At 48.5% G+C, this 14999-nt stretch overlaps 1 protein-coding gene across 3 annotated transcripts in view; it reads left to right on the top strand.

Moving 5' to 3' along the window:
• Positions 1 to 14999, top strand: part of Jakmip3 (Janus kinase and microtubule interacting protein 3) — a 114628-nt gene that overhangs the window by 93416 nt on the left and 6213 nt on the right. For all 3 annotated transcript variants that reach the window (XM_031388675.1, XM_031388676.1, XM_031388674.1), the window contains 3 exons: positions 28 to 93; positions 2014 to 2086; positions 2673 to 3628. In XM_031388675.1, the coding sequence (XP_031244535.1) occupies positions 28 to 93; positions 2014 to 2064 (117 nt within the window). In that variant the 3' untranslated portion in view covers positions 2065 to 2086; positions 2673 to 3628. The remainder of the gene's footprint in view (positions 1 to 27; positions 94 to 2013; positions 2087 to 2672; positions 3629 to 14999) is intronic.

Below are 14999 nucleotides of genomic sequence, written 5' to 3' on the forward strand. Positions count from 1 at the left end.
AATACCTTCCTTCTTTTAATGTTGCAGAGAATTAAGGAGTTAGAAGAAAGAATAGAAACCCAGAAGAGGCAAATAAAGGAGCTGGAAGAAAAGGTAAAACAAATAAATGGGGGAGGGTGCAGCAGGAGGGAGGGGACTCGGGCTTGCCTGACATTATGCTTTAAGAATGCAAACATAGGCCTCCCAGCTGAGGTCTGGCTGCAAAGTGGCCCATGCAAAGCAAGGGTGGAGACGAACAAAAGGGAGCTGGTTGGGCCAGAGCTGTGGGTACACTGGACCAGAGCCAGGAACCCCTCAAACAGCCTCATCCTGTAGCCTTTGCACTGCCTCAGTCTCCCCTCTGAACCCACATGTTGAAACAGGGACCTTGGGGTCCTGTTGCATGCTGGTGTCCTGTGTGGTGCAGAAGGGTTTAATCTTCCAGGTTCACCATGCTTGACTGTCTGAAAATAGTTCCTGAAACACAGGCCATGATCTCCAACAGCTGCTTTTAGGGCACAGGGGCATTTTGTCCCTGATCCCCAGACAGTGTCTCCAGGACCAGAGATGCTAGTAGGGTGCCTGCTCAAGCACTTTTTCCCAGACCCTGTCTCTGCAGCCTGGGGTGCAGGGCTCTGTTCATGGGTATTCACAGACTCAGTGCTCCTCAGACCAAGTTGAAAAGCACGTGCCTAGAGAACCTTGACCCTTGCGGGTTGCCGTGCATTCATTTTAGGGCAGTTCCATATCCTCTGTGATTTGGGGGTGGGATCCCAAGTTTCTGGACTCAGGTGCTTTCTTGAGTCTTGTAATTGTTCCTTTCAGTGGGACAGATCCCATCCAAGTGACCAGCAGCGAGAGGTAGCTTATGGGACCTACCTGCCAACCTTATTCCTTCTGGGAGAATAAGAAGCCGTGCTTGGGCAGGACAACCTCTAGACCACTTCCTCGCTAGTCTTAGCCAGAGCCAGGAGGTGTGCTTTGTTCTCTGCAGAGAAGTCCCCAGCAGCTGGGCATTTCAGCCAACCCATCCTGCCTTAACAGTGACAGAGTGCCATCTGTGGGGCATTTGTTGTCGCTGCTCAGCAGACTGCACATAAATTCCTAAGTCTACCATGAAGAGAGGACCCCAGAGTTGGGCTGGGCATAGGTTGTGAAAGAAGGTACCAAAAGGGACCGCCTACAAACTCCAGGCCACATGGGTACACTAGGTACCCAGTGAGGTTGGGAAGGGACACGGTCTTCTGTTTACTTGAGTTTCTAACATTATAATTTCTGACCTGACAGTCTTAGGACATTGGTCCTCCCAAAAGTAGAGTCCTGGAGAAAGACTTCCACTCTGTTTAGAGAAAAGTGGCAAGTTGGGGACTGCTAGGTAGCTGGTTGCTGGGCCAGCATGCTAGCTACTCTATGAGCTTCTTGCCCATCAAATAAATGCAAATCCCTAAGGTGGCAAAGTAGTCCCCAGACTATATACTTGTTTCAGTTTGTATCTTAGCCCAAGGGCTCATGTTTGAATTAACAGTAGAACAATGTTAGGTTTGGTGTCTGAGCTTTCAACTTTAACTAAATGCCTGAATATAATTGCTTGGTTTTCTTCAAGTTAGTCTGGCCCTACCCCCAACCTAACCAACTCTTCAAGTGTCAAATCTATTCAGGGTGTCAGCATATTTTGTTGTTTCTAAAGGAACCACTACCAAATGATGGTACTTTGTATTTGCTGGGTACTAGGACTGTCCTATTCCAATGGCATCCTCAGCTCAGTGACTCTCCATAGACTCCTGGCCCCAAGAAGCTCAGCTTGCAAAGCCTTGGGACGGTGCCCAGTCCCCCACCATCATTTGGGGTAGCATTGTCACCTTAAGCTTGGAGTTTTCATGAAGCCTCTTGTACCTACCCTGTCCTTGCCTGCTCCCCAGCTGGCCACAGCCCCTCTCTATAGGATCATGGCTCATTTCTTTCCAGACAAGCTAAAACTCTTTTCTTTTTCTTTTTCTTTCTCTCCTGCGTTTTCCATCCCCCTTTCGTTTTCAGTTTTTATTTTTGTTCTTGTTTTTCTCCCTAGCTTTCATTCTCTGGTCATAGCTATTCTTGGCACACTGAACTGGTGAGTACATCAGAGGCTGGCACTTTCTGGTAAAAGTCCTGCTCCTTTTTATGGGAGACACTGGTGTACCCTGCTGCCCAGGCAGCTGCCTGTGTCCCCTCAGGAAAGCAGAAAGGCCACTCCTGGGTCTTCCAGAAGCTCCTTGAAAAGCTACCCACCTTCAGAAACCAGAAGCCCTTCTCCAGGCACCGGGTCCAGGAGAGGGTGTAAGGCACGCTCCTGGCCTGCACACAGTGCCGAAGTCAGTGTTCACTAGGCAGCAGAAGGTGGTTTTGTAATTTTTCTGTGTCCTCTGTAGCTCAGGTTTCATGTCCCCAAGTTACTGGGTCACCCTTCAATCGTGGAAATGGTACAAATGTAGAGCCATTGCTCTGGCTGCACACAAAGGCCACACTTGGTCACCACTCTCTGCTCAAGTGTGTTATGTCACACTTGGGACATAGTGACACTGTTCATCTTAGGGCCCTGGTCCTGCTATTCAGAGGGTGCAGAGAAATCTTCCTCAGGGGAACAACAGTCATATCTGCTATCTCTGTTCATCTGCTAAGTCCTGTGCCCCACCCCCACCCCATCTCTTTCTTCCTAGCCCTCTGCGAAGGCGGACCTTTGTTCTCTAATGGGACCAGAGAGCAGCAGGTGCCAGAGAAATCGTGGGAAATTGCATTTCAACACTGAAGACTTGGGCGTGTTTGGGCTCTGTGCCCCGCCTTGTGGAGGATGAGGGCAAAAGCACTGTGACCTGCAGCCACTGTCCACTTGGGGTGAGCCAGGACTAGAACTGGTCTTGCTGACTAGCACTTCTCCAGGAGAGGTCTAGCTTTGGCTGCTGGTGACTTTCAGCCCAGAGAGTAGGCCCCACCCTAACCACAGCATTGTGTAATGTTCCCTGCTGTGCAGGGGTAAGAATTGCTCCTGTGCTGGAGCCCACACTGGACACCCTCCCCCCTCATTCCCGTAGTGACCATCAGTACTCTTGGAAGAAGATCTCAGAACTGCCCAGACTTGACCTCAATGGCAAGATGAAGTCTGTGGTCTCAATGGTGTCCCTGGGTGTCACACTGTAGTCACTCACTGTGGTCCTGAGCACTTGCTGTTGGACAGACCCCATGCCCAAGCTTGTTCTGTTACACTGGCATCTCTGTGAGGACAGATAGAGTCATGACCTCCTACTGGCCTCCTACCCTACTCCCAGACACAAAGGCTAGAATCCTATCCCCGACTGCTGGCCAGGAACACAGAGGAAAGATCAGAGAAGAAGTCAGGGAGTGTATAGGATGAGTATGCAGAGGCCTGGCCTCGAAGAGTGTGGATCAAAGCACAGCCAAAATATGGTGGAGTTGTGGCCCTCCTAGCCTGGAAGACCCTCAGCAGATGGGCCTAGCCTGAGAACCTCAGGTGGCAAGGACAGGTGATGAAGGTTGCTGAAGATGGCCTCGTCCACAGCCTGTGCACATAAGCAACAGTCCAGGAGAGAGGGCGAAGACAAGATGCACCTAAGGGTCCATGAGCCTCAGAAGGTAGCCACAGTACAGTGGCCCAAAGGTAGGTGGCAACATCTGTCCACTGGAGACAGCCTTCCTTCCCGCACTATTTGAAGCCTACTCTTTCAGCTTGATTGAATGTGCCCTTTGAGATATGAACGAGGTCTCCCCTGCCAGAGGAGCCTGAGTGGCTATGTGGGCCAGTGGGCAATAGGCTGGGCGGGGGGGAGGCTCCCATGTCCACTTATAGAAGTAGCCCACAGACATAGGCTCCTCACTGTCCCCTCTTCCTGCTAACTCACATGCCAGCACTCTCCAAGGATGCTACCATGGCTAGCACACTCCAGCCCTACCCCGCTGCTAGCAAAACTGAGACAGAAGCTTTCTACTTCATTTGTGGTCAGACCCCTCACATAGTGGGAGCTTCCTTGTCCCCCTCACATAGTGGGGATTTCCCTGTCCCTAGTGCAGTGGTGAGCTCAAACAAACATAGAGCACCCTCCTCCCCATCTCTACAAACTAGAAGCTCATCCTTGTCATACAAAGTGCTCCACCCTGCCCAGTTCCCACTGAAGATGGCAGAAGCAGCGACAGTGTGGGCAAAACCAATCCACTACACATATAGCACAGATTGAACCCAGCGCCTGGCACGTTAGAGAAAAGTTCTCTACTCTTGAGCTATATCCCTAACCTTTTCTACCTTTTATTTTTAATGAGTGCTCCATTAAGTTTCCCAGAACTCACTTTGAACCCCAGGAGTGGACATTGTGATCCTGCTGACTCGACCTTCTGAGTAGCCAGGATGACAGCCCTAGCTATCCTGTGTTTTGAACAGATTCCATGACAAGATGATCCTGTTGGCTCCAGGCCCTGTGACAAATCAAAAGAGCTTGGTCCCCTCTGGGCCACAGCAAGACCATTGTGAGGAGGAGGGGCCTGAGGAAAAGACCTCCCAGAGGCACTCTGAGGCTCTGGGAATGGGGAACACACTGTCTGGGTGTGTGTATCTCTTGGGACATGGAGGCCTGCTGCAGCATGTGTCAGCTTCCTTTGAGGGATGGAGCTTGCCTACTTCCAAGTCTTCACACCCAGGGCTACCTACAGCTTGCAGTGGGGTGTTTGACTCCAGTATGGCCTGTTCAGCAGAGACATCCCTACCACCTAAGAATGTATCGCGGTTTCCCTATAAGTGGTCCTGGTGAGGCCGCCTGTCCTGCCACTGACAGAGCAGAGCCTAGAACTTACCAGGGAACATGTGGAACCTATTGCTGAGCCTAGGGACAGAAGTTTATGAAGGCTAGGATGGGAGCTTAGAGAAGGTCACATATGGAGACCCAGCACATGCTCCAGAGTGGTAGAGGCTAGCCCTCTCTTCAGCTACAGTAAAAAAGAAATGCCATGTAACAAGGAATGCTTTCTCCTGTGCACATGCTTCTCCTCATGAGCACCCATGTGTTGGCCCTGTGGCCATCTCTTCCACGTGTCTTTCTGCTCTGGGAGGCCCTGCAGGCTGAGCCCTCTAAGCTGAGCCTCTCTTCCACAATCTGAGTCTCTAAACAAGACTGTCTGTTGCTTAGGAAGACTAGCATACCCCATAGACCGTGAGCTGGCTTTTGATGAGCCACTCAGCAAGATGGTCTTCCGGCCAAGCCTCTCCCCAGGGATATGGGCATGCGCCCTGGTGGGGCTGTGCAGGAGAATCTCAGGAGACAGCCTTGTTCTGGAGAGATTGTAAGGCCTGTCTGTTCAGTGGGGGTAGGAGGTATTTGTTCATCTTTTACTTCACATTCAGATGCATATTCTTAGATCATTTTCTGGTCTCCAGTGTGGAGTCAGGCCCCCTATTCAGGGCATAATGAGTCCTCTGTGGTCTCTAGTGTCTATAGGCACAGAGACTGCCTGGCTCAGTGCTACAGGAAATGCCAACATGAACCACATGAGGGCACTCCAACCAAGCAAACTGTGTGTCTAAGCAACAGGCTAGAGATGCTCTGGGCATCTAAGTTCCTGCTGTGTGCCTTTGTACTTAAAAGGTCTGTGGAATGTTTAAATGTTTGTTTGTTTGTTTGTTTTCTACTTGCTTGGCCAGAACAATCCCAATCTCAGATCCTATGTGCCTGGCCTTAAAGGTTGCTGGTAGCTGAACGAAGGACTGTAGACATAGATCTGCTCAATGCCATCTTCCTATGGAGACAGCCCTAAGTTCCTGGAAAGGCCCTTAGGTGACAGAGTATGCCTGTCCCTTTGGTTGTCCTTGTGTTGATCCATTCCTACACTTGTGGCCAGGTGGACCTCTGGGATTTGAAGTTTCTGAGCTTTAAATCTGGACAGTTCCAAAATGTAGAATATATTAGAATTTCTATTGCTGCGATAAACACCATGACTAAAAACAACTTGGGAAGTAAGGGTTTATTTTATGTAGTCTCCATCATCCAAGGAAGTCAGGGAATGAAGTTAAGCAGAGCAGAAACCTGGAGGCAGAAACTGATGCAGAGACCATGGAGGAGTGAGTGGCATTCAATGGCTCAATCCTCTCAGCTTGTTCAGCCTTCCTTTCTTTTCCCCTCCCCTTCTTCCTATTTTGTTTGTTTTTCAATGTGCATGGAGTGTTTTACTGACATGTTTGCATGTGAACAAAGTGCATGCCCGATGCTGTCAGTGCCAGGGATGTTGGATCCCTAGAACTGGAGTAATGGATGGTAGTAAGCCACCATGAGGTTGTTAGGAACCTGTGTCCTCTGGAAGAGCAGCCTATGCTCTTAACCCCTGAGCCATCTCTCCAACTGCCAGCCTATGGTGGCAGCATCCACAATGATCTGGGCCCTCCCACATCAACCGCTAATTGAGGAAATGCTCCCCCCACCCCCAGGCTTGTCTATAGGCCAGTTTTATGAAGGCATTTTCTCAGTTGTGGTTCCCTCTTCTTAAATAACTCTAGCTTGTGTCAAACTGAGGAGAAAACAGAACCAGGATGGAAGGGAAAACTGGGTAGGTGAGGATGCTGGGAGCATGGCAGAGCTGGCCCTCATAGATGGTCTTCCTCATTTGGACAGTAATAGACATAGACAATGTGTTAGTTATTTATATTTCTCCATTATTATCTATCTACTTCTATCTCTTCACCTATCATCTATCATTGCTATTATAATGCCATGAGTTTATAACCACACCCCCAGATTCAGACCAACAATGCCAGAGTTGCTCTAACCTCCCTCTTTCCCCCTTTCCAACCTCTTGCTTTGACAGTGGCAGGGCTTGTGTCTCTTACTCTGCGCTGCATTTGTTTATTGTTCAGTTCTGTATATATGTCACCTCAGAGTCATGAAGACACAAGCTCACTACTGAGAATGCAGCACTGTGTACAGTCTTGTCCTCCTTGGTCTTACAGTGTCCACACAAAAATGTTTTTCCCCAAAATAACTGTTTTAGTCAGCATTGCTATTGCTGGGGTAAAACCATGACCAAAGCAGTTAGGGAAGGAAAGGGTTATGTGGCTTGCACTTCCATGTCAGTTCATCATCAAGGAAAATCAGGGCCTTGGAGGCCAGTGCTGATGCAGAGGCCATGGAGGAGTTCCACTTGCTGGCTTGTTCCTCGTGGCTTGCTCAGCCTGCTTTCTTATGGAACCCAGGACTACCAGTCTAGGGGTGGCACCACCCACACTGGACTGGGCCTTCCTCCAAGATACACTAAGAAAATGCCTCATGGGCTTGCCCACACCCTGATCTTATGAAGGCATTCCCTAAATTAAGGTTCCCTCCTCTTTGATGATTCTAGCTTGTATCAAGTTGCTGTAAAACTAGTCAGAACAACTGACCTTGTCAACTTGACACACAAACACATCCCAGTAAGCCACAACCTTTCCTTTCTTGTTTGTCCCGAAGATCACACATTAATATAAACATCACAATGTAAAACATTTAGTAAACTTAAAAAGTCCCACAATCTTTACAAATTCAAAAACTTTAAAATTCAGTCTCTTTTAAAATCCAAAGTCTCTCTACAAGTTCAAAGTCAACTGTGGGCTCCAGTGAAACACTTTCTTACTTCAAGAAGGAAGCACCAGGGCACAGACACAATCAAACCTAATCAAAACCAAACTCCAACTGTGTAAATAACTCAATGTCCAATGTCTGGGCTCCTCAAGGGGCTTGGGTCACTTCCCTGCCTCTGCCCTCTCCAGCACATACAGCATTGTCTTCTAGGCCCGGGCCAGCTCCACTCCATCACTGCCGCTGTTGGTAGTGGTCTCCCCACAGTACCAGCACCTCCAAATTACTGGAGTCTCTGCTGCAACTGGGTTGTACTTTTACCAGTAGGCTCTCTTAATGATGCCACGCCTTGAATTTTCTTCATGACCCCTTCAATCCTGGAGCTTCAAGTGCTACTGAGCTGTACCATAAACAATAGCCTTCCCTGGCCTCTCCCAGTGCCAGCCTCAGCTGCTCTGCACGACCCCTTCATGCCTTCAAACCCTGTACAACCTGAGTGACTTTCAACAGTGTCAAGTTTGGCTGCTGGTGCAAGGTACAACTTTGGCTGCCTCTAGAACACAGCTTCTGTGGACTGACCCCAGGAAACACTTCCCAGAAGATTTCATGTCAATGATGCTGGTCTTCTTAGTCACCGCTAACTTCTCAGCTCCAGGGAACGAGCATCAACTGTCCCAGCAAAGCAAACGTTTCACTTCAGTGGGGCTTGTCTTAGTTAGGGTTCTGTTGCTGCAAAGAGGCACCATGACCAAGACAGCTCTTATAAAGCTCAACAGTTAACTGGGGCTGGCTTACAGTTTCAGAGGTTCAGTCCATTATCATCATGGAAGCATGCCAGTGTCCAGGCAGACATGGTGCTAGCTGGAGAAGGAGTTCTGCATCTGGATCCACTGCAGCCAGGAGAGACTGATTCTGGCCATACTTGAGCGTACATGAGACCTTAAAGCTCACCCCCACAGTGACACGGCCCCTCCAAAAAAGTCACACCTACTCCATCAAAGACACATACCTCCTGATAGATCCAACTTCCCCCTGGCACTTCGAAAGCCAGGTCTCCAACATCTGCGTTTTTTTCAAAACTCTATTCTTCCAAGCTCCCACAGAACAGCTCACCATGTTTTGAACATCCAAAAGCCTTTCCAGTCCAACATTGCAAAGTCCTTCCACAGTCCTCCACAAAACAGCATTGTCAGGTCTGTCACAGCAATACCCCACTATCTAGGTACCAATTCTTTCTTAGTCAGGGTTACCATTGCTGTGATGAATACCATAACCAAAGTAATTGGAGAGAAATGAATTTATTTGTCTTAAACTTCCATATCACTGTTCATCATCAAAGGAAGTCAGAACAGGAACTAACACAGGCCAGGCACCTGGAGGCTGGAGCTGATGCAGAGGCCATGGAGGGTTTTGGCTTGCTGGCTTTCTCATCATGGCTTGCTCAGTCTGCTTTCTTATAGAACCCAGGACCACCACCATGGAGTGGAACTATCCATAATGGGCTGGACCCTCCCCCATGGATTATTAAGCAAATACCCTACAGGCTTGCTTATAGATCTTATAAAGGCATCTTCTCAGTTGAGGCTCCCTCCTTTTTGATGACTATAGCATGTGTCAAGTTGACATAAAACCAGCCAGCACAATAATGTGGGGAGTCTTTCTCCCTCTTCTTCTCTCAGGGCAGTTATGCTCTGTCCCTAATGTTTGGGGTCCTTTGTGACAGCATGTATTCTCTTTATCCTAAAATCTGATTTTTTAAAAATTCCACATGTAGTGGTGTTTACTGTTTGTGATGTGCAGTAAGCATCCTCTGGGATTTGATACATGCATGACACATTGTCCACCACCATCTTGACAGACAGACAGCCCCCCTCATTAGTCCTCTATTATTAAGCTCCTCAGCATAGCCTGGTAGCCCTTGTCTATTTCCTCCCGTAAGCTTTGCCATTTCAAGTCATAGAAATAGAATCACATAATCTGAAGCTTTAGGGCCTGGCTTTCCTCTGAACTGTTTTGTGGCTGACCAGTACATCCCTTTTTATTTCGAAGCATCTGCAGCTGAAGGTCATCAGGGATGCTTCCAATTTGGAGCAATTATGAGCAGAGCTACCGTGGTGCTTGTGTGAATGTTCTAATGAATGAGAGCCTTCATTCTTCTTGGGACAATACCTAGGCCGGAACTTCTGTAGTGCCTGGGAATGCCATGTTTAATTTTATAGGAAACTGTTCAGTGCTGTCGCACACCTGTCTGTATTCCCACTGGCAATGCGGGAGAACACTCCTGTTACTCTGTGGGGATTTGCATGGTTAGTTTTGCACTGTCTTATTTTGGCTGTAGTTTGCATTTTTCTAATGACAAACAGTGTTGGGTGTCTTTTTTGTGTTGATTTTCCATCTGTATATTTTCTTTGACAATGTTTCTCTTCATATTCTTTTACCCATTTTTTGAAATGGGCTGCTTGTTATATTCTCCTAATGTGGTGATTATATTTTTTTTAACATATAGTCTAGATACATTTGTTTTTCCCTACATATGTATAAAATCCAAGAGCATTTCCTCATGCTTTTAAACAAAACAAAACAAAACAAAACAAAAAAGGCTTCTTCAGGAGATGATTTATTGATACAGAGCTTGCCGTGCAAACAGGAGAACTTGAGCTGGATTCCCAGAGTCCACATTTTAAAAAGTCAAGTATTGTGTTATGTACTTGTAACCACAGCAATGGGGGACAAGACAGGGGGATCCCAGGAAGTCACTCCCTGGACAGCCCAAGTTTCAGGCCAATGAGAGAACTCAGCCCAAAAATATAGGTGGATGGTACCTAAGGAGTAACACCTGAGGTTGTCTTCTGATCTTCCCCCAACACGTGTGCATACATGTACACATGCATCCTTACACATATGCCTGCACATGGGGGGGGGGGAGAAGAGAGAGAGGGAGAGAGGGAGAAGGAGAGGGAGAGGGAGGGAGAGAGGGAGAAGGAGAGGGAGAGGGAGGGAGAGAAAGGGAAAGAGAGGGAGAGGGAGGGGGAGAGAGAGAGAGAGATTGAGTCTTGAGAGACTTTCTTGCTATGAAGTCCAGGCACTCACTATGTAGCCCAGGCTGATCTCAAACTAATAGCATTTCTCTTGCCTCTGCCTTCTATGTTGGTACCACAGGTGTTACCCACCATGCCCACCCCCAATCCTTTGTTTCTCTTGAGTCTCTTGAAAGCATGCCATAAAGAGCTTATAATTTTGATGAAGTCTAATTTATCAACTTGGGCCAGGGGTACAGCTCAGCCAGTAAAGCGCTTATCATGCCAGTATGAGAACTGGAGTTTCGATCCTCAGCTTACACATGCATCCTGGGTAAGTGTGGCAGCCTATAGCTTCTCAAGATGGAAGGCAGAGGCAGAGGTCCACAGAGTAAGCTGGCAAGCCCCAGCTTCAGTTAGAGAGCCCTCTTCAACATATAAAGTAGATAGTGATGGAGGAAGAGCCAGATGTCAATCTCTGGGCACCACCTCCATGTGCATACATGTGCCCACACACATAGACATGTATGCACACACATTAACCCAGGCATACATGCATGTGTAGGTGTATGTGTAAGTGTATGTATTAAGTGTATGTATAAATATATACATATATATACATATATGTGTGTATGTATATATTTATACATATATACATATATATATATATACATGTGTGTGTGTGTGTGTGTGTGTGTGTGTGTGTGAGCTTTTTTAGCAGTGAACTCTCTGGTGTGAGGGAAAAGAAAATATTGCCTTGTCCTAAGCTGCAGATGTTTTCTTCCTTGTTTCCTTCTAAAATGTCTGTGATTCCTTTTGTGCTGGAGGCACTGTGAAAGTAGAAGTTAAATTTTCAGGGATGGCCTTGTCCCCTGAACCCCTTATAAGGAGCAGCCCTTGTCCTGATTAGCCCCTCTGCTGAGCTGGAACAAGCCTGCATTTGATGCTCAATACATCCTGGCTGGAGTGGCCCTGTTCTCCCATACGAGGAGCAGACAGGATGAGGCTGCTGGTGGCATCTTCCTGTTGGCCCAAACAAACTGTCTGGTCCCACTTGATCCTCGGGGTTGGGGCTGGATCTCCAGGGACTGTGTTCCTTCTAGCTCAGGGTCTGGAAGCTCACAGAGTATGAGATTAACTGTCAGCAGCCTCAAATTTACAGCTCCTCATGAAGCCTGCACCCGAATGCCAATGAGCAGCCTCTCTCCTGAGCACGGTCACAGGCTGTTTCCAGTGCTCTGTGGCTCAGGCAGGCCAGAAGGGATGGTGTCGATATTAAATCTAAGGATAAACTGCTCTTCTCAGAATACACCCACAGTCTATGAGCATTGTGCACACACAGGATTATGCATGTGTGTGTGTAATATATATATATTAACGCAAAGAATATATCTTCTTACTAGCTTCATATATATCAATTAAAAAATACAAAGGCACAGTAGTTTAGCAATGGTTCTCTAAATGTAGACACTGAAGGGATGCTGTCCCTTCCTAGAGCAATTATTACACATAGAAAGGTCCCCTCTGGCCTTTGGTAAGCTTCTAGATGATGCACTAAGGGGCAGGCTGTTAGGCTGCCCATCCTGCTACTGGGGCCCACCATACAATAGCCACAGGATCTAAATCAGTATGTGATGTTGGGTTCCTACATATTTATGACCTCTGTGGAGCTATTACACACAACCAACACCCAGCTCTGATAGATGGCCCAGTTGACCATCCCAGGCCTGGTCCTTCCCCCACAGAGCTTAGCAGAGGACTCTGGTGTTAATAAGGATAGCCTTCATTGGTTCTTAAGTCTGTATTAAGGACCCACTAGGCGTGGGGTTTGCACTTCATAGCATTGTGCTGAAATTCACCCAGGAGCATCCTTAGATGGAGGTGACTCTCTCCCAGGAGGATGTTACCTCTTACCTGGCGGACCTGTGTGTGCTGTGTACCTGTAAGTGGTGCTTCTTAAGTGTTTTTTTTTGGGGGGGGGGTCCCCTGGTGTGTGCCAGAGAGAGAGAGAGAGAGAGAGAGAGAGAGAGAGAGAGAGAGAGAGAGAGAGAGAGGTTGTTGTTGTTGCTGTTGTTGTTTCTGGTTACCCACTGAGGAATGACGATGCTGCTGGGTCAAGTGACATCAGTGTCTAGCTCTGAGACCCTTTTCCAGTTTGTCCTGGCTGCAATGCTTTTATTTTTGCCCTGTCTTTAAAATCGTTGCTTTTCTTGGCAAAGACGTTTCTCAAATGTTCCTGGGTGCGTTGCACTAAAATCTCAGACCCGGACTGGAACAACTGCTGGGAAATGGAGGGTATCCTCTCCCCCTCACTGCTCCATTGTCTAATTCACACCCCCACCCCCACTGCAGGGAGCTTTTGCCTGTGGGACAGCTGCCGCCCATCTATAACATGGCCATCTTAGTCTGTGCAATAATGGATCCTTTCATAGCATGACGGAGAGGCCATTTATAAGAGATGTCACTGCTAGAGAGGGCAGTGTCAGAGACATAAGCAGGATACCCCTACTGTCGGCTGAGAGCAGCTGCCTGCAGCCAAGACAGAAGAATCCAAGAACCAATGGGAAGCAGACGAAAAGTGCTCACACCTGCATGTGCCTTTCGGGGATGTGTGCTTATGTATTTGATTACATGTGTGCAACTGCATGTAAGTGGCTGTGCATTTGATTGTGTGTGTGCACACACCCATCCGTTGGATTAGTTGCATATAGTCAGGCAAAGGGAGACTGAGCACTGTGGTCGGTATCAAGTCAGGAGCATAGGCAGAGCCTTGAGTAGTAGCAGAAAGCCTTAGCCTGTCTGTTCACCGTGAACAAAGCCCTGGATGTGTCTAGCCGGTTCTCACCTCTAAAATGACTCCTTACTTTTACCCAGGATTGGCCTCTCACTTTCAGTGGTCCTCTAAGAGCTGAGGCGGTGGTAGGGGGGGCTGGGTAAGAACAGGCCAGTGCTTCATGTCTCCAGATTGAGATGGCAAGGTAGGAGGAGGACTGTGGTGCTTGTGGCACGGCACTGTGCTGTCCTGTGCTCCCCCAGAACTCAGGCGCTGCAGCAGTAGGTCTGTCTCTGCTCCAAGCCTTTAGGCAAGACCACTGTGTACCCTGGCATGTTAAATCGAGCTTGGGACACAGCACATTTCCACAGTACAAACCCTCCTTGCTGCCTGGTGTGGGGCCCAGAGGATACTCTTTAGGTTCTCTAGTCAATGTGGGCTTCCTGCTCTTGCTCTGGGGTCACACCCATAAGAGTCTTGCTCTCTAGACTTGACATCAGCCCTTTGCTGCCTCCATCTGCAGGGGTCCTAGAGTCTTCTCTAAACAAAGAGGACAGGAGAATCAGTGGCTGCTCCTAAGGCCAGAAGGATCACAGAGCAACTGAGAAACAGCAGTGGTGGCTGCAGAGGATGCTGAGGCCCCGTGCTACATGCACCCCTTTCTCACAAGCGTGGGATGGGAGTGTCCAGAGGTCCTCACATGCTCTCCTCCATGAGTCTCTAGCTCCAAGCCATTAGGAGAGATCACAGTGCATCCCACTGTGTTCCAGTGAGCCTAAAGCATAGCACATTTCCACAGCACAAATCCCCTTTCCCACCTGGTGCTGGGCTTCCTTGTCTGCTTCCAACCTCTGCTGGCCTCTGCCTCATCACACCCGGGGTTTAGTGCTCTACAGCAGTAACTCAGCCTCTCTCTGTTCTACCGGGGCCCCTCCGAGAGGATGGGGTAAAAGAGAGATTTCTAGAGGTTCCACATGATGAACTTTGGGTAGAAGCAATGGAAATGTGAGTCCCTCTGTGTCTCAGGATGTGGCCCAGCCTTTCCTGAACCAAGACTTTCTTGTCTACCCTTTGGGGAGTGAGTTAGGTTGGTAGATTGAGCCTAGGGAAGCCAGGCTCCTGGATTCCCACCTAAACAAAGCATCACTCAGAATCTCGATTTGGGTCCTCCAAGCACTGGGATCCCAGAGGCAACCACAACTATTTCCTTGGAGCATGTGACCTTGCTTGGCTGGGAGGATGACCGTGACACCAGGGTGAGCATGGTCCTCTAGAAAACTCACTGAAGACACACAGCCATGTACACAGAACAGGCTGACTGCAGAGGTTGACTCACGTGACCCCAGAGGCTGAGACACACCTCCTCAATCTGCTGCTTTCAAACTGGAGTCCCAGGAGGAGGGGCTAAGAGGTCTGAGCTCTGTTCCCAGTCCTGCAGTGGCAATTTGGAGGTTTCAAAGGGAGAATGAGTTTCAAAGGGAGCTTGAGCCAGGGATCAAGCTGAGCCCTGCTCAGGAAAGTCAGGGAAGTGACTTACAAAGCAGTAAGAGGCCAGGCCTGTGCAGGATCAGCAGCTGTGCCTGCCAGCTGGCAGATATCAAAGCGAGGAGACCTGAGACCACCCCAGCCCCCACTCCATTTCAAATGGGA

The sequence above is a fragment of the Mastomys coucha genome, unplaced genomic scaffold (genome assembly GCF_008632895.1).
Source record: "Mastomys coucha isolate ucsf_1 unplaced genomic scaffold, UCSF_Mcou_1 pScaffold21, whole genome shotgun sequence".
Taxonomy (NCBI): Eukaryota; Metazoa; Chordata; class Mammalia; order Rodentia; family Muridae; genus Mastomys; species Mastomys coucha.